At 40.7% G+C, this 20,077-nt stretch overlaps 1 protein-coding gene across 2 annotated transcripts in view; it reads left to right on the top strand.

The window, feature by feature from the left end:
• The window catches only part of GLI3 (GLI family zinc finger 3), a 195,044-nt gene that overhangs the window by 100,317 nt on the left and 74,650 nt on the right, over positions 1–20,077 (top strand). For both annotated transcript variants that reach the window (XM_010001524.1, XM_010001523.1), the window contains exon 3: positions 343–448. In XM_010001524.1, the coding sequence (XP_009999826.1) occupies positions 343–448 (106 nt within the window). The remainder of the gene's footprint in view (positions 1–342; positions 449–20,077) is intronic.

Below are 20,077 nucleotides of genomic sequence, written 5' to 3'. Positions count from 1 at the left end.
AAATAAATTGGTAATGCTCATGAAAGGTTTGAAAGTCCTTTTGATCTGACACTTCACATATGGGCACGTAATTATTTATTGAAGACTTCTTTACATTCTATTTAATTTAAGCCATAAAAAGAGAATATTAAAATTAGTAAATACATACTCATGCAAACACTGAGGGCCAAACTCTAGTCTCAGACAGACCTGCCTGACTGTAGCAGGGAAGGAGAATGCATCTTGGTAAGTTGTAGCACTGTTGACACATGCTTTTCACTATCTATTCCACCTTTTATGAATGTTGTTTTTTAACGAGTTGTTGGAGATACTCAGATCCGGGAACCTCGTTTGTTTTTTCAGATCCGCCTCACCTCTTTCCAGCATTCCACCCTCCTGTACCAATTGATGCGAGACATCATGAGGGACGCTACCATTATGAACCATCTCCCATTCCTCCTCTGCATGTGTGAGTATTCAGTATTTCCCTTGCTTCAGCTGCCTGGAAGAACTGGCAAGGATAGGAACCCTTGCAGTGCTTCAAGCCGTGCACCTGGAGGGCTTTGCCAGTCTTGCCAGAGAGTGAGATTTACCCAGGTTATCTGCTTGGGAAGCAAAACCCAGGCTGGTGAGGAGTTCCTGTTATAATACGTAGCTGGCAAGAGTTACCTGTATGTTTTGCTGACATTTATTCTGTGTGCTGTTGTTCTATAAATACTAAATTAGAAAGTGCTGATCCCTGTGAAATACAGCCAGACAAAACGTGTGTTTTGTCTGTATTAGGTTTGGGTTTTTTGATAGCTAGAATTTCCTTTCGTGCCAAAGGTTTGTTTTTTTTCCTGTGCTATGGAGCGTAATGAAATTTTTGGTAAATTTTCACTGTGCATGCCTGTTGTGTGCACGCACAGGCAATCAGTTGATTGATGGGAATGTCACCCAAACAAAATGGCAAATGTGAGAGAGCACATGGTTTACACAAGGATAGAAGAAATGAATACCAGTGATAACATGCATTAGGAAAGGGTAGTAGTGGTGAAATCCTGTAGAAATAAATTTTATCGTATTCTCTATGGGGAGACGGATATCAGCATGGCAGAATAAAACAGTTGTTGTATCCAGAAAATTGCTGTATTTCATTAAAGATGGAGCCAAAAAGCAGGGCTTGGTCCTTGGCTAAAAGGCTTGATATATACTTTTAATCATATCTACTAATCACCTCTCATACTGAGAAAATACAAGAAGCACAAGTAATACTTCGAAGAATAATGCTAGTTGTTTAGATGGCAGATTGCTTTGCTATGGCTATTAGTTACAGCTGTGTAATTACATATATGCAGAAGAAAAATGAAGTTGTTTTAAAACAAGTCCTCCTCTGTGAGCAGAATTAATTGATATTAACAATCCTAACTACATGCCCAAGTACAAACACAATATTTTACTAACAGTTTTTTTGGGCCAGTCTTCTATTACTGAATTGTAATTTCAGAGCAAAATTGCCTGGAGGTAAGTAATAAATCTGTGTTGCAGTCTTCTTGGGCATTAGAGGAAAAGTGGGTATTTATAGAAAGAGAGGGTACAGAAATTTGTGATTTATTCCTCAGAGTTCCTCTGATGCATCACTATTTACACCACAGTCAGCCACATCATAATATATACTCAAATACATGCTTAGATTTGCTGCTAAAAGCCATTGTAAGCTGAAGGTGGCAGGCTCAGACAGAGTCATTGTATAGTCATCCTAGATTTTGCAGTGCAGTGAATATTCTGCCTGGATATTTTTGGGATCTAGGAAGATCAGCCTGCTCCTGAAGCAATGGGGAATTTGTCTTCGGTGTGAGGCAACCAGGGTAGGGAGCTCCAGGAAATGTTTTAATCTGCATCAGCACAGGACTGTTATCCAGAGCCTGGGTACCCCCTCTGAACCTTAACGGGGGCTTCTGGATCTCATGCTGTGTGGTACCCTGCCTGGATGTGCTTGCTGTGCTGCGTCCTCTCTGGAGCCTGAGTCCCATGAACCCGCCATATACTGTGACACCCTGTGTCCCCAGGCAGGGCTGTTGAGTGGCAGTGGAAAATCAGGACAGGCAGCTCACACTGCTAGAAGTACCAGTGCAACAGCCCCAAGAGAAGCTGGAAATGTCCAGCTTCATGCCCCATGTGGTGTTCAGTGGCAGCCCCCTCCGCCACTGAAACCAGTGCCCCTCCTGCAGAAAGGTGCCACACGCCTCCAGTCCCTGCCGTTCCCCACGCTGCAGGAGTGATTCAGCTGAGCTCTGCTGAGGCTTGTTAGAGACCAGGAGATCTTAGCATGATGTGATACGACTGCAGGCAACTGCTTTAGGAATACACTCAGATACCAGCCCAAGGTTTAAACTCAAAATTTCCTCAATACTGGCCTTTTATTTTTCCATTAACTTCTGTCAGTTCTTCCACTCATTTGGTTTGTGTCACTGTTGAAATGATGAGCTACAGTGGATCCTTGGAGCCGTTGCGGTTGGTGTAATTAAATGTAAATAGGCAATTAAGCAACTTAAAATAACCCCCCAACTCTCAGACTTGAACAGCTTATTTGTAGATATTAAGGTTCTGTCATACTTCTGCAGTTTTCAGGAATACGTTTTAATCTATGTATGGGATAGACACCCAGCAGTTTTCTTGCAAGTTTTGCACAGCCTGGTGAGAGGATCACTTAGGAGCCTTAGACTTGGGATCATTTAACTGGAACTACTATTCTAACACCCATTAAAAAAAAAAAAAAAGCTCTGGATCTGAGAAGTTATTGAGAATTCTGGTAGAACATAACAAGAATACCAGTCAGGATGTAAATGTTTACCCACAGTTTCATCCATTGCTTTACTGTAGGAGTGGTTTTCTCTTCAGCATTCTAAAACTCTCAAATGTGTGTGCAACATACATTTAAAAAATGGCAAAAAATAGTCATCATTCCAGTTGTCCAAGATCCTGGAAATGTATTCCAGAACCTGTCAAGCCTCAGTGGAATAGCAGGTATACTACAAGTGCAGAAAAAAAGCAGAGAGGGCCTTGTCCATATGGTGCCTACATTGTGTGCACATAATTTTCAAAAATGGCCAAGTGAAAAAAGAAAGGATTTTTTTAAGGTGTTACAGGGCTTTTACTCACAGCTCTAAATATACGTATGTATCCATATCTATAATTCTTGTAGTTTAATTGCTGATGGGCAGAACTGTTGTATCCTGAATTTCAGCCTGGAGCCAAATTTTGTAATTTGAGTTATAAACCCCTAAAATTAGGGTTTATGTTTATGATGGAATTGCTGACAGATGCTTATGTGTAGTAGGACTAGCAGGCATTGCTGTAATTATGCTATCGTATCCTATCATTAAAGATTTCAATTGAAAGAGGTTTATAAATTGCTCTTCCTCTTAGATAAACCACCCTACATTAAGGCATCAACGATATGGTGCAGAATTAAATTAAAATCTCATAAAATGAAATATGTTCTGTATTAGCTGTTTGACACTTAATTTGCCTCTGAATGAGTAGAGGAAATCACAAATTAACCTGCCTTTGTTTTTTCAGCCATGGCTTATTAGGTGTTAGAACAACTGCAATTACAGGCCAATAATAACCCCCAACCCTTATGAATATGTACTGAAATGTGTCGCTTTGTGTTACCAAAACCTGTTTGTTAGGACTGTTTGGTTATCCTGTAATTTCTACAGTACATCTTTGATTTATACTTCAGGGAAGATGAGTGAAACTTAAGTTGTTCTTTGGTGGCAACATGTGAACAGTGTAATTGGAGCTGGAGCTTGCATTTTCCTTTTTTTTTTTGTTTGCTTTCAAATTCAAGTCACGAATCACGGTTTTTAAATAATATTCCAGTAAACTGTAATTCTGTTTCACTACTTTTTATTGAACTACCAAGCCAAATTACTTCTTAAACATTGTATGATTAAAACATAGAAAAAGAAGCATGGCTTTAGTAATCCTGCTTCTGGCTTTGTTTTTTGTTGTTGTTTGTTGTTTTTTTTAATCTAGCTCTTTCTTAATTTTCAAAATTGATTTCTAAAGTAAGTTACTAAAGGAGAAAATTAAGCTAACTAGGTTTTGTTCCTTGACATTTGCTAGGCCATCCAATAGTGTGCGATGGAATCACTATTCAAAATCATGCTACTACTGAGGGTATTTATTTGAACTATACTTGGAGCATGCTATTTTCTTTTTACTCCTCAAGAACTGAATCATAGATTTATAATTAGCTAACTCCAACAGTTGCATGTTGTCTTTGTTGACATTGGCTTTGTTGAAAGGAGAGTTTATAGCAGTGAACATCAGAGGAATATGGGTGCCTTGACTATTGTTATGACAGCACAAGTGCAATAACCATTATGCCACAACTTTAAAAATCTGTCTTAGCCAGGATGAGAGTTTCTATTTATTAATTAAAAAAAAAAGGTCCTAGGGCAGAGGCAAACTTCTGCTGATGGATTTAACCTCAACTATTTAGGAAGCTGCTATTGTTTATTCATTCATTCATACACCTTTTCTGAGTCTTGTTAACAGATTGCTTTCAGTCTGCTCCATTCAAAGTTGTGTTGGACAGCCCTTGAAGGTGACCTTACCTGGTATTTCCAGGCACCACTAAAGAGGCTGTGAAGGAAGCAGACTTCTGCAGAGATGGGGGGTGGGGGTCAACTGCCAGGTGGCAAAATCAGGGATAGCTGTAGGGTGGTGACGTGATTGCATCTCAGACCAGTTAATGCACGTGTTGTAGGAGACTAGGAGAAAGTTAAAGTTTCAGGGCTGAATATACAACAAGATACATCATGCATGTTCCAAAACATTCATCCTGTCTCTTTTTCTGTTGCCATCCCACTTTATGCTAGTCCTGGACTTGTGAGTAAGGGAGTGAGAACAAGAAAATCTAAGGGAAGGTGCACTGATTTTACCCACATGCTTACAGCCAGGGGAGGCTGCCTTGCAACGGGGAAGCTGCAAGATAAAGCTGCTGTCTTGTAGCTTCCTAGGATCAGCGCTCCTCCAAGCTCCTCTTTTTCTGACTGCTGGTGGAGGCAGCAGTTTGGCAGTCCCAGTTTGGCAGTCATGTGCCCTGGAATGCTGCACGTGCAGGTAATTATGCATGTACCTAACACGAATGCCTTGAACAGATACTCTGAACTGTATGAATGTGCCAGTACTAAAGCAAAGCATGTGTTTTGCTTGCAGTCAGCTTCAGGTTGATAAAAAGAGAGTCTGATTCTGAGATACGTTTTTTTCATATCTAATTTATACAGATAACAGTTACACAAGGGTGAAAAGGAAAGGAAAGTCAGGCCCAGACACTCAGCTTTCATCAGCCTCTGATTTGGGGGCACACAGTACAATGTGGGGTGTCCAAATGTGAAAAGATGAGAGCGTTGGCTCTGCAAAATATCCTTGATTATGAGAGAAACTGCTTGCCATACGTTTGATAGGATGTTTAGTTTTCCCCAACCCCTTCACTGACATTTTGATTTTTCCTTTGCGTTTTCATCTCTAAGATCTTATTTCTTTAAAAAAAAATCTTAGTGCTTAGGCATCTCAAATCTTTTACCTGCTGCTTTGCCTCAATGTACCTTTAAGATGGAGACTTGGCAAGGAGTCTGTCAGCTTGTCAGAGCTGTTCATTGATCCTTTCACAGTGGGAAGGGCAGCCCCACCCAGTGTGAAAAACATCACTCGTTGAATTGGCTTTAATTACTTTAAGACTTGGAACAGGTTTTAAGGTTTAGCCAGGAGGCGTTAAAGAAGAAAGGCTGGGAAGCTCTTGGGGCATGAAAGGATGACTGTAGTTACAGCTTTCCAAAATGATCCATGAAAGTACTTTCTGTAGGCAGGGAGATACTTTGTATTAAGTGGGAAGAACCCAAGAAAATGTGTCTCTGGAAGTGAAACGCAGCATCGAGAATAAGCAGCTGCTAATACTTGGGAGGATTTTTATAGTAGGTCTCTGAGAAGGAAGTAGGGTGATCTGGTGACTCGTTAAGGTTAGTCAGAGTTTGTTATGTGCTGTGGATATGCATGTTTTAGGCTCTGCAAGCAACATGTGTGCCTCTTTTCTTAGTGACAGAGCAGCACGGTGATAATAATTCACAGAAGTAAAATAGCAGGGCCATATGCCCGCACATAAACTTCAGCAGATAGTCTTCATTCAGTGCCAGGCCTTTTACAAAGCTGGGAAGATGAAGCCTGAGCCTAGACCAGAACTGTGATCTCTCACTTGGTATATAGCATTGCATCATTTAAAGTAGTGAATCAGCGTTTTGTTTAGCTGTTGATACTTGTTTAATAGTATTTACTTTAAGACTTGTGCATCATAAATTCTCCTTTGCAAGCAGGCTTGCAAGGTAGCTTCAGAAGCAGTTTTAAAAACTATTTGAAACTGGGAAGAGTTTGCAAAGCAAATTATTGAATTGCAGAAAAAAAAGACACGTGATTCTCTTTTTTTTTTTTTTATTGTGAGAGACATTTGAAAGGAAAAAAGTAAATAAAAATGTTGGTAGAATAAGTAAATAATTTTGAATGTAGCTGTTTTACCTAAGTTCAGTTACATGGATTTGTTTAGGTAAGCTAAGTTTCTACATGTTCAATTCAACTCTTCTATATTTCTTAAAGATTTGCTCACTTCCTGGTAGGAAAAAGCAATATTAAGAAAAGAGTATCTTATTTAAAAGTTCATTTCTGCTAGCAAATAAATTCTAGATCAAATAAAGATTCACTGCTAAAAAGCATCCCCATTTTTAGCCAGCATATTTATATGAAAGTCAACAGAATTGCCTCTAAGCACACCACATTACACTTGGTTCACATCATTCATCTCTTTCTGTGGCGGATAATACTTTGTGACATAATCATTTTCTCTGGAGTAGCTAATTGTAATGCCAAGGAACTACAGATTTATAAAGGAGAAACAATAGCAGCAGATAAATATTGCGTTAACAGGGGCTTTTTGTTCTCCTTGTTCAGCCAGCCTGGTTTTGGGGAGGCTGGAGAAGTCACAGCAATTGAAATAAAAGGAAAATTTTGGTGAGATTTTTGATGTAGAAGGAAAAGCTTGTAAAACACAGTGGTTTGGTTTGTTAAAAATCCTTTGGTAGAAACTTCCCCCGGATCTTCCAGGTTTGTTTATTTTATGTCAAGAAAAGCTCTTGAGAGGCAGCAGCCCCCAGCCTTGATGAGAAAGACATCCTTCCACTGGTTGGCTGCTGGCTAACCACCTCTCATGGTATGGTCACTCAGCAGGAGCAACAGCTTGCATGGCAGCTTCCCAGGACAATATTGAGGGAGGAAAAAGAAGGGGATGCTCTCAGTGGTCCTTGGGAACACTCCACTGCTGCTGAAGGGAATCAGGTTCCTGAGACCCACCTGAGAGGCAGTGGCGCAGATTGGTCTAGTGGGGCCCAACCCAGTGGAAGGGATTCTTGAGACATTCTTGCATGGGTTGCAGAGAAACAGCTCCTAGGTTTATCAGCAGTTAAGGTATCTGTCGGCACTGGACAGCACTACCGCTTAGCTGATTTACCCCATCTCTGGGTAGGTAATGGTGCTTAGGTGAATTCTTGGTTGCCAGCAAGAAGTGGTTCCCTAAGTCAGGCTTCCAAACCAGCATGAGTTAAAGAGATTATGAAAGCAAAATTAATGGCCAGCAAAGTCATGTCTCTGGGCCCTGTGTTGTATGTATATAGTATTTTTCTGTAGAAGGGGGGATAACTAGCCATGATTGAGGGTTTTTTGGGTGCTCCCTGTGTGCCAGCATATTTACATGAAAGTCAACAGAATTGCCTCTAAGCACACCAGATTACACTTGGTTCACATCATTCATCTCATCATGTGTATACAAGTGTGCATATTTGTGTATGTGCATGCAGATATCTTCTTTACGTAACAGGGTGAATACCTTTGCATTTTTCACAGACTAAGCAATTCTAGCTCTTTACAGTTAAAACTACTGGAAAGAGCTACACATAGTTCAACAAAGATGGAAAATGAGAGGGAAACCATGAACAAAACAAGTAGGAAATATATTAATGGGCAAAAAACATTGAGAACATGTGGATCATTACCTGAATTTGTCGCTTCACCAAAAAATACAAAGAATAGCTGCAATGCTAGAGTTCTGCTGCTTGAAATGTCTATTATCTCATTCTGTTATCAGCCACAAAGAATGCAAGCTCTAAATATAGTGCACATTCAGAGTCTCTGAGCCTGTGGTTTCTTGGACAAAATTCCTGTGTTCTTTGTGCTGTAGTCAGCAGTATTAGTCGAGTGAGCAGATATTGACTGTGGTATTCACGTGCAGTGAACCAGAAGCAAGCCAACTCTATAGAGGCTGCTGTCAAACTTGTTGCAGTGGCCTGTGAGGTACTGGACTGTGACAGACTCCTTTTTTTTCAGTACAGTTCTTCCACTCATGTTAAATTTTGCTTCAAAGGGAACTGAAATGTTACAGTCTTTGCATTCTTTCTATCTTTCTTTCTCCTTTTTTTGCTTGCTTTCTTCAAAGTGAAGTGGTGAAATTTCTGTGTTATGAATTGGAAGTCCCTAAAGTAAGAGTAGGTATAAACTGGAAGAGATGTGAGTACATCTGCAGCATAGGAGCACAGAGTATCTCCATCATACCCTCATGTGATCTTTCACATGAGTTAGACTCTACCCTACCTCAACAAAGACACCATGTCCTGTCATCTTGGAGTATGGATTGAATTTCATTCAGACTTTTATTTTTCCAAAGGAAGGAAAAACAGAAGTTAAATAACACCTCGTTTCCCTTTTTGTCCCACCTTACTCAACCCACTATTTTTTATATATGTGTGTGACTATATTTGTAACAAAAATCAGGCTCTCAAACTGGTGCCTGCTGTGCTTCTGAGATGTGGGAGACTAACTGGCTGTCCCCTGCATATCCTCTATTGTATGATGCTAGGAAAAAAAAGATAAGACCCTAATTCCACCCAAACAAATGTGCTCAGTGGGTGTTTTATCTGTGTGCCTCAGGGTAGGCTGGGCCAACATTTGTGACTGCTGTAATCAATTAATAGAGAAAATTATTTAAAGAAAAAAGTTATGCCATTTGATTTTCATTCTTGGGATGCTTTACATGACCAATGAAGGACTTGGGACCTTATTTTAGGACAAGCTTTTTGCTGAAGCTGCACCCTATGATGTTGCTATTGAAGACCAGGCAAAAATGTATTGCCTAGTCCCTTCCAGCACCGAATGTATAGATCTGAGCCTGCAATAGATTACGACTGCATTAATAGTCAACTTTATAGGGATGTTGGTAATTCTCCAGAGACCCCACACTGCTTGGGCACAGAAGGAAAACATCCTGAAGTCCATGAGTCAGGAATACAAAGCTTCTGAAGGAATGAACTGACCTGTCGTCTTCTTGAAAGCGTTATTTATGAGGTGCTGTGACCACTGGTGTTAAGGATCAACAGAAAATTAGGGAGTATTTCGCATGAGGGAGAATTTCTAAACATATCAGATTTAAGGGGCTATCTCTGTACAGATAGATTTATCATGCCTTTTCCACTGGCCTGTGGAAGAAAAGATTGATAGTCTAGTCCAGTTATAGAGGCCACCAACACAAATTGCCCCATTTAACAACATTGTAGACAGATTTGGCAGGGAGGGCAGGAGCTGGATGACCAGAGGCAATCAGGTGTTCTCTGCTTCACCCTGGAATATCACTATCGGTATACATCATTAAGGCAGTACCAAGACAGTTTGTGTAGCTGCCTCTGTCTTGGTTTCCTGTACTCGTTCCTCAGATGTTGAGCTTCCATCCTGACACCTTTTCTGGGAACTGTGTTTCTACTTCTGTGATACGATTGAATTGCAGAGGTGCTAAGGGAGGAAATGTGTAGGTGCTCACGTGTCCTAAGTTGGCCAGTTGTTCACCTTGAGGTTTTCATCTGCATGCCTAGCTGCCTTCTCTATTTAGGGAACTATTAAAACTTCCAGCATATAGATAATGCGTTTACCTCAGGTAATTCAAATCTGAATTTACTACTTATGTGAAAAATGTGCAGCCAAAACATTAATTTGCTTTACACGTGGTGCTGTTTTTCACATATTTCTGCCTATGATTACAGGAGGAGTGGTGTCCCCACCCATTTCTGATTCTTGAGGTTGTTTGAGGTTACAGCTTTGCCCAAGAAATGCTTTTTTAACACCACTTTTGCTCACAAATAGAGCAAGAACAGCAGTGTGAAGCCTTTATCACTTGTTTCTTCTGCAGATTACGTAGAACCACAATGGCTTTCAGTGCTTGCAGGATCAAATAAAGAAGCTGGCCTGGCTGAGCCTCATCTCTTTAGCCCAGCATGAGAACTGAGTGTTTTCCCACTCTGATTTGGTTGCACCCCAACCAGTTCCCACACCTGGACCTTTGATACTGGCAAAGAAAATAAAAGTGACTGTTAGCAGGATATCTTTATTCCACTCTGCTAACTTGCAGCATTCAACTTTCATATGTGCTTTATATACCAGTGAATCCTATTGCCCTCATGGATGTTGGTGCTGATCCGTGGCTTGTCTGTATTTGCAGTCATGCTTGGAGGATGGGAGAAGCTCAGTAGCTGTTTTGTTTTCATAGGGTCACTCCCTGACTTGCAGTCTTGCTTACAGCACATACGTACTGTACATATGGTGCTGCCACTGAGAGGTACACTAGAAATGGCTTTTCTTCCCCAAATCAAATGGGTTTGTTTGGGGAGGTGGGGTGGGGAACGAGACATTTAAGAAACTAATCTGTGTATCTCATACATAAATATATATACATAACATTTTGTACAGAAATATCTACTTTTTTTTTTTTTTTGCTGCTGCAAATAGTAGTGTTAGGTGAGAAATTCTATCTGGTGCTTTCTCTGTTCAGTAATAGTCACTAATCCTTGTGAATATCAATTTTGGGCTGTCTGCTAATGTTAGTACAGAAATGTGAAGCAAATTAGTCATATCTCAACATAAATGATTAGTGCTGAACCTTCACATCACTGTTTCTGTCAGGATTGTAGTCCTTCAAAGTTAGAATTTTAGTCAAATGTTCCCTTAGCCATATTTTGGTAGCAAGTGCAGTGTGTTATTGTCAACTTGCTTTTATTTTAAACAGTGACGATTTTATTTTACCATATAAAATTAAAATTGAAGAAAAGCTTTCCCTCTTCCCCCAAATCCCAGTTCTGGGATTGTGGACGTGACTTACAGTAGGCACTGGAAATTAAAGCTGATGGGTCTGTTTTGCTTTGGTTTTGAATTTGGAAAAAGTGTTTCTTGGCATCACAGAACAGCCGTTGAGGAGAGTGTTCATTTGAGGTAATGTGAGAGGCTTTTCTAGTGCTTTGCCAGGAGAAGGAATGCCTGCCTTAGCGAGAGGAAGGAGTTAAGGGAAGTAGAGAAGCTGAAATTTGCTGTAAATGCTGCAAGTGAGCATGGTTCTCCAGTGCAAGGTGGAGAGGGTTTAGAAAAATTATCAGTGAATGAATGAAATTAGGAGAGAGGTACTTAAATACTAAAACTGCTAAAAGCTTAATTCTCTAAAAAATTAAAAACATTAAATTATGGGAGTAAAAAGCCACTAGTTGAAAATACTTTTTTAGAGAGTACAGAAGTATCTGTAAAATTCATATTTCAGTCGATTTCAAACTTGATTTTATTGTCACATGTCATACCCATCACAAGAAAAACTTCCTGTGAATACCACGTGTTTTCTTGAGACTCAGGACCAGCGTCAAAAAGCTTCTCTCTGGTGAGGTCGCCCCTCTGGGGGAAGCAGTGATCTGCTCCTCACGCTGCGGGAGTGGATCCCAATGAGCAGAGCTGTTTTTCCACCCAGAGTGTTGCTGCCCATGGGCAGGAGCGCTCTTGGCATTCAGGCTGCGTCCTCTTCTGATCTAGTCAAGAAGAGGAATCAGGAGCAACTGCAGAAGCCAGTTCAACTCTGTTAGCTGTGTATCGTTTGGATGTTTTTCTTCTTCTCCCAGTCCTGCAGTCAGTATGTATCTGCACTTCTCTGTTGCACTTAACGACGACTTCAGGGGTTTTAAAGACCTTCAGGCATTTCCCAAGTGTTTTTGAACCAGTGCACCATTCACCGGTGTGTTGCTTTGATAGAGGTCGTCTTTGATGAGGTTTTTGTCATATGCACCCACTGAAGTTTCAGTGTACTCAAGCATTAGAAAAGCCACTATTTGAGCGTCTTTGTTTTCTTTGTTGAGCTGTTTATTTTGCTTTCTTCCCACACAGTTCCCCGGCCTCACTCTGACAACTGCTTTTCTGCATGAATTACATTCCTCGGGGCCGCAAGTCTCCTAATTCTTCCAGTCGATTTGATTCCTGCCTGTGTGATTAGTGCTCTGCTCCAACACACAGTTGGTCTTTGCCAAGCAAACTGCTTGCTAAGTGCCTTTAACATGAAGACCTAACTACATTTTTTAACCTCATTAGTGTGTAGGGCACTGCTTCATTCCATCTTAATAACATGGCCACTATTGAATCATCACTTGCTCTAAAACAGGTTACAAAAAGGTTACCTAAGTTGTCTGGTTTCTTGTTGGTTTGTTGGGGTTTTTTTGTATGACTGTGCTTTTGCTGGGTAACAGTTTCTTTCAGCACATGTCCAGTTTTGGCATGCAAGTTGCTTTTTTGAAAGGAGGCCCATCAATTCTACTCAGCTAGATTTGTGATCTTGAGAAATTACATATTTGTACGCTCAAAGAGCAACTCAGCACCTGTTTGAAAACAGCAAGTCTAAGTAATAAAGCTGGCAAGAAAATGTGGTGTTTGGGAGAAAAGGGGAAGAGGACTTGGAGGAGCTGATAAAATTTCCTTACTTGTTTCAGCTTTAGAATTGCAAAGATCTCATCCTAACCAGTTTAAATATAGACTTCTTACTGTAACTCTGCATTTACAGCAATGCAGCCACAGTCTGCATTGGTTCACTTTGTCTCATAGGATAAATTTTTAGCAGAACGTATCACTGAATTTAGCTATTGAAATTTAGATCTCAGTTGCAATCGCACGTACACTCGAATGGAAGAAAGATTACAGGACTTCCAAATGTTGTAAAGGCAGTTAAAAAAAAAAAAAAGAGGGGGAGAGAAAATGTTTCCTAAGGAGACGGCGTCACCAGGGAGCCAGGGGAAGAAAGGAGGCACTGGGTCACATGCCACTTGTGATGGTGCGTTTGTGCAGTTGCATAGCACAGCCACTCAGAGGGTGAGACTTCATGATTAATGGTGTTTATTCTTGACAGAAGCCTCCTTTATTTATCTGCAATACAGTTTAGTGATTTTATCAGTCACCTGAATGAAAAATATTCAGTCATACCAATATTGCAGTGTAAATTGAGTAGAGTCACTTTTTATTATATCTTTGAGCCTTATCATCTGCACAGTAATTTTCTAGCAGGGGTTTGATATAGAAGGGCTGGATTTAGCTGTACTTGACACAAAGCCTCTTCTATTTCCCCTAAAAGTTCAGGCTACTCTTAGAAATGTGTATAAATATATATATATAAACCCCTCTTATCCAAGCAATTTCAGGATTTGAAAGAGTAAAGATAAAATGCGTGAACCTGGATGTGGGAAATGTTCCTATGAAAACATCTAATAGCTCTGAAGCCTCCTGGTGAAATGCTCTTTAGTGTCTGAGCCTGTGGCTTAGTGCAGTTCTTTTTGCATGGCTACGTAGTCTGACTTTCTTCTAATCAATCATCATCCAACTCCAATCAGCATACAGGCAGAGCCTATCGTTCATCCTGGGTGTAATTTCAGAGTTGAAGACTATAATGGCCACATACAGCACATTAGTCACTGCGATAACAGCTAGTGGCACTCCTGAGGAAGGGGGAGGATGGGGGAGAAGGGGAATAAAATTCTTCTCATTCTCACAGTGCATTAGTGAAATAGGAGCAAATGTTAAACAAATGTTTATTCAATTAGCTGACTTAACGGTATTAAGTGTGAGAAAGCTTCTGACACTCCTCTGACCCAGTCTTTTGTGGGAGGAGAGGAAGGGGAAAGGGAAGGAAGAAAGGGGTACATGAATGCCATCAGGATTTATATAAGCTCATGTATGTAGATGATGGTGCAGCTGTGGTTAAACACTTCAAGAGATGGCAGGCCCTGCCTGTAACTGAGAGGAGGCTAAAATCTGAATAGCAAATGGGACCACCTCTAGAGCATCAAAAGAGGATTGCAGAGCAGGGAAGTTTGCTGTGGGAATGTAGTTGGTAATTTCATTGTCCACTCTGTTATTATTAACAACACATAAGGAGTATGCTCTAGACCTTTTAGGTTTTCCTGCTGCACTTTGTGCTGCAACACAGTTTGAAGAGGGAATGGTATGTGGAGGTCCATGGCAGTCCCTCTAGTATGTAGCAACATGTTTCCAAGGCTTATTCGAGTAACATTAGCTTGTCCTGTGCATCTGTTTTATATTTGTGATGATGAGTTCCACATCAAAGATGGCATTGATACATTATCCTTGGTATATGATTGACCACAATTAAGTAGACTTGGAACCAGCTGAAGACAGGGAAGGAAAGATTTTCCAGCACTGAGACTGGGCTGTGCTCTGCAGGTCTCACCCTACTCACGGTTCATAGAGGTTGGTGTGAACTGAGCAAAGTAGGGCAATGCCTTGGTGAGGCTCTAGCAGAAGGAAGTGATGGAAATCACAGCGTATCTTGTTAGCATCACTTTTATTTCTTGTTTACATTGCTGTAATGTCCAACAGCTCTGTGCAGGATCAGAGCTCTGCCAAGTGTTGTGCAAATACAACGAGCTCTGCCAGGAAGAGCAAGAGCTCGCGGTCAGACCGCTTTGGCAGATGAACTCTGGTGAGTCAGCTCTGATGGCCTTAGGGTTTACCAGCCCCAGCTGTTTTCCTCACCCTGAAGATTATTCCTTGTCCCTGCGCAGGGTTAAACGGGGGTGCCTTTGCCCCGCTTACAGTCTGGCTACTTTGCTGTGACTCACTGAAACCAGGCAATGCAGTAGTCAGAGGCAGAGATGTGTTGCCTGTGGGGTGGCCACCAGCTGGGTAGCTGGGGGCACTAAGAGCTTGCACAGCTGCTGCAAAAATTGCAAGATGACGTCTGCTAGAAGCCTGAAAGGCAAGTGGCATTTGGAGGGAGTAGTTACAATCAGTCACGTTTTTGGGTGTTTGCACACTTTGTACAATCAAAAAAATTTGCTGAGTAAATCCAGGTAATTCTTCCCTAGTCACTGATACCTTTGCAGCAGTCCCGAGAAGGTTTTGGAGGAAGGAGATGCAAGCTGGGGTGCTCTGTGTACAGAGGCTAAGTGGACAGTGTTTTGGAGCAGTGTTGGGAGGCAGTGACAATGATTGGTGGCAACATGGAAGGAAGAGGAGAAGGAGAGGCAGGTTTTTGTGAGATTACCATTGTGTGAAGAGAACCAAGCCTGGGCTTCACGCGGAGAAACACTGGGAGACCCTATGTGGTTTTATTTGCATTTCTCGTGAAGAAAACCCAAATTTGTCAAAACTGTATCTGCATACACGTTTAAGGAAGGCATGGCAAGACTCATGCAATGAAATTAATATACCTTGATTCACTTACCTCTAAAGCAGCAGTTGTTCTCTAGAGTCAATACAGGTGTTACTGTGGGCTGAAAGTCATCAGTGTAGCAGCTGACCTTATGTAAACAAAATGTAAATAATGGAATTGATATTAATTGCTTTTTATAGCATAAACTCTTCTGGAGGGAATCCACAAGCTGATGGTTGGGTTATTTATGAGGTATTACAAGTAGCAGAGGGTATATGTAAAGAAGCTGGATCTGCGTTCAGGCAGTCCATCATTTGAAAAATAGGAATACAGTCACTGACTAAGGATTTAGTGCCTTGATTAATGTAGTCAATTTTTAACTGTAACTACATGATGTTAACACTTCCCAAAGAAGGAAAGGGGAACCAGAGTAATATTCTTTTGCTGCGGGTCATCAGCTAATTGTCGTGCATGATTTCCAGCACCAGGAACATCTCTGTGCAGTCATTTGTGTAATTTTTTTTTCTTTTTCCTGAAATGGTAACTTATAACTTTATGAGGAAGAAACAGTTTCTTGTTATTCAAAGTGAGGTTATTTGTATATTTTAGGAAGCCACATTCCAGAACTGTGTACATTTTGTAAGGCATTGTCCTTGCCTCAATGAGAAAATATAATAGTATAGTCTGACCCTTCAGCTGTAGATACCAAATGCTTTCTGAGAAAGTCAACAAACTTGTCCAAGGTGGCATAGCAGATAAGTGATAGAAACCAAAGCAGAGCCTGTGTACCTTAAACTGTGACCTAGCTCCTGTAAATACCTGAACTACATAGGCACTGACCCATTCATGATTTATCTGTGCATATATCTACTGAATGGCAGGCTGCTACCAAATCCAGTTCTGTGACTTACTTCCCCATAATGACTGTGAATTTTGGAGGAATAGTGAGCAAAATATTGACAAGGTGTTGGAACATGGCAAAGAGCATAGGAAATAAACATTCTTTCTCATATTAGGACTTCAGCATGTCTTGTTTTCCCTCTTCTTCATGTGCACCACTAAGAAAATAAGGTTAACAGTGCTTACCTTTTGAGCACTTGAGCTCCTCTATGTGAAGTATGCTCTGACATTTCTGCAGATTCAATGAACTCTAATTCTTTAACATTTCAAAATAATTTGGGTAGTTTTCTTAAGTCCAGGAATGCAATGTAGCAGCTTTGAGGCAGTGAATTATTTTAGGTAAATGAACTGCCTATTTGAAGAAAAAAAATAAATTATTGAAAGTATTATTGGTTCCCTATGCTATATGTTTATGGGTTTGATTGTTTACAAATTCAATTAGAAGTGCAAAGAGAAAGGGAACTGTGGAATCGAATTTTAAAAATACTCACTGCTAATCTTACTCTTCTTGCACTGAAGTCAGTGGAAGCTTTGCAGGTGGCTCTTGGGGAGAGCAGAATTGGGTCGGTCAGCACTTAGTATTTATGAAGATCATGTCCATCCATGATCACTTAAGGATTTTATTGACCGAATCAGTGACTGGACAGTATCCAGCTGTTTAAATGGAGTTGAATCCTACCATAGCAACCAAAGATTTTGAGAGAAGCAGGATGGTTACTTGACTCCTAATTTTTCTGCATCATGTAGGTGTATAGTCAGCTGCCTGAGCCTGATTTATCGAGGACCTACAACCACATACCTTGTTGTAACAGTGAGGAGTAACTTTGTCATTTGGGCTGATCACAATGATTAGAATTTTTCTCACTTGACTTTTCAGAAGCAAGCCTTACTTTCTTAGTGCTAAGCTTTCTTAATAAAAGAACCTTTTATTAAATAGTTGTTGACTGCTGGTGCCAAAGGGTCAATCTGTACAAGCAATCTATGGCATTTAGCTAACAGTACTCAAATATTTAACATGGGAGATACTACTACATAAATGGAGCCATGTGCTTTAAAATAGGAGTCACTAGATTACAAGGAGGTAGGTCCTTATTGTTTGTTTATCTTCCAGGATCTACTAGAAATAAAAGTCTTTATGTTTTTGGGAAGCCATCAGAAGATTATTTCAGAAAAACAGAAAAAGAAGAAAGAATGGGATCATAGACAGTTTAATGAGTTTAAATTTTTTTATTCTCCAGGCAGGGCTGAATTAAACAGGTATCAGACAAACAGTGTGGATATTACTGGTGTGAGAGTTATGCCATCAGTGTTTGCTCCAGCATTGAATAATGTACTGTTAAATGATTAAATATCAAGGTTTGAACTTTGACACTTTCACAATATAACAAGATGGTTGAAAAGGCAATAATAAATTAGGATATGTTACAATATTTCATCCTGCGTAGTTGACAATCTTTGTTCTGTGAGATAGATCATTGTTCCATCTGTAACCTCGGTTCAGTGTCGTATTTACAATGCTATAGTTAAGGATCACTTGCTGTTTTCAATATAAATGTATTTTTCAACAGATTCATAAAAAGAGTCTTTTAAAAATTTATCAGGACAAAACTTGGCATTAAAATTTCAGTCCTGGGGTTACAGTTTCTTTTAAAATCAGGAAATGCTTAAATCCCAATTTTTTTATTTTATTTTTTTAAATAGCTTGTGCTTAGAAGAGGCTTTTGCCCAAGTACAGCTTAAAGCTATTTGGTAACCATTTGTGACAGATCACTTCTCTAACACAAAAAAACTCAACATTTTCATCCAGATTTTCCTGTGACATAGACCTTTGTGGCTGCCCTCAGTGGCTTTATATTTGCTTCCAGAAAACACTGCTACTGGAGAGTGCTCTCTGACAAGTGCAGTCACAGTAGCCACCAGGGCCTGCTGTACTTTTCACAGTTGCAAGAGATGCAAGAACAGGGACAATGTGTGGTGGATTGATATTCTGACATGTCTTGGAGCAGTTCAAGGACTCCAAAGCAAAGAAACCCAGTGTGAGGACCCTGAGGCCATGAAGAGGCCAAAGAGCCCTTGCACAGCCTCACTTGGGACCTCCATCCGCACCCCATGCACCCAGGAGCACCTTGTAATCTTGACTTGGGGTCTTTAGTCCTTGCCTGAGCTGTGTTGTAGGCAGCACCCATTTCTTGTCCTGCTCCTGGCTGATCTCAGGACCTGAATGAGAGGTAGTGGCTGTTCTCCTAAATGCAGCTCTCCGAGCCGTGGTGTATGTTATCTCCTCTCTTGTCTTTGGCCCTCTGGTTCTGCACTTGACTGGTTCTCACCACACCTGGACCAGGTTTGTCACTTTGCCTTCTCTCAGAATGCTGATGGACCCTGTTACAAGCACGTGGCTCTGGTCACTCAGCTCAGATCTGGTGGCATGGAGTACATTGCCTGTGCTGGAGTTAACTTGGGAGCCTTTGCTACTTCCCAGCACCCTTAACTGGGTCTTCCCAAAACCTTCTTCAGTTCCTAACCACCCTTTCTCAGTTACAAGTGTAAATCCACGTAAGATAGTTTAATGGTATTTTGGGCTGGTCCTCTGCCTGGCTCTTCACCATGTCTACAGGTATGATAAAACTGTGTGACTTAGTTGGGAAGGGGGTGAAAAATGGAGAAGGGAGATTGGAGTTCAGTGTTCTTGTTTTGCTATGAAATTTCTGGACACTTACAGGTCTGTTATCTTGGAAAACAAAAATCCATTAATATTTTTGTCAGTCTTCAGTTTTAGAGGCTCAAAATCACAAAATATTTTAGCCTTTTGAAGGTACAGAGTTCAAGGAAGTTGTGTAATCCCACCTGTTTCCTTCTGCCTTGTGCCACAGAAGCTTTTTAGGAATGTAGATGAGAGAAAAGGTGCAAGTTAGAAAGGAAAAATGAGGTAAGGTAGGGAATAATCTGGGCCTTCTCTAGCCTAATACCCAGAGCTGATCTGGATCCTGTCATACCTCACCCTGCTGCACCAGGGACATGGGCAGAGACTGGAAATTGTGTTCCTCAATCCTGTCAGTATGACAGTGAGAAGAGAGGGTGGCTGAAAGCTAGTCAACAAGTTCTTTGCTTGCTTACCTACCTGGCGATTTTTACCTCCAGTCATAGCCAGACAGCAGTATTTCTCCTGCATGAGTCATCCCCTCTGTTACTGCCCAAGAAAGAGGTAAAGAGAAACAGAAGAGATTTCCACTTCAATTTGGAGCATCTGATCATCTTCACTGTAGAACTGGCTAATGCTTAGGTACAAAAAACAACCTAAATTATGAGCTCCTCTACCACTTTCTTTCTGCTGATGGAAAAAAGTAGTGACCATTTCAGGGTAATACTAGGGAATGGTCTCTTCATGCATGTCATTTTATATATGTGTAACTTGCTCATGCGTGCTGCATCCACTTTGATTTCTATGATATTCCTTCCTCAGTGAAAAAAAAAGGGCTGCATGGGCTGAAAAGTGAAATGCACTGTGTTCAGTTATTGTGGTGGCTAAAATCCAAACCTGCTGCTGGTCAGTCTTCTCGTGCAGAGTTCATCAGTTGCTGCTATAAGCAACAAAACAAAATGTCACACCGCTTTCTTGAGTAATAACTGAAGTCTTACAGAGGGCTCACCCGTGGTTCA

Source organism: Chaetura pelagica, unplaced genomic scaffold, assembly GCF_000747805.2.
Source record: "Chaetura pelagica isolate M959 unplaced genomic scaffold, ChaPel_1.0 scaffold7, whole genome shotgun sequence".
NCBI lineage: Eukaryota > Metazoa > Chordata > Aves > Apodiformes > Apodidae > Chaetura > Chaetura pelagica.
This window is presented reverse-complemented; position numbering and strand designations above follow the sequence as displayed.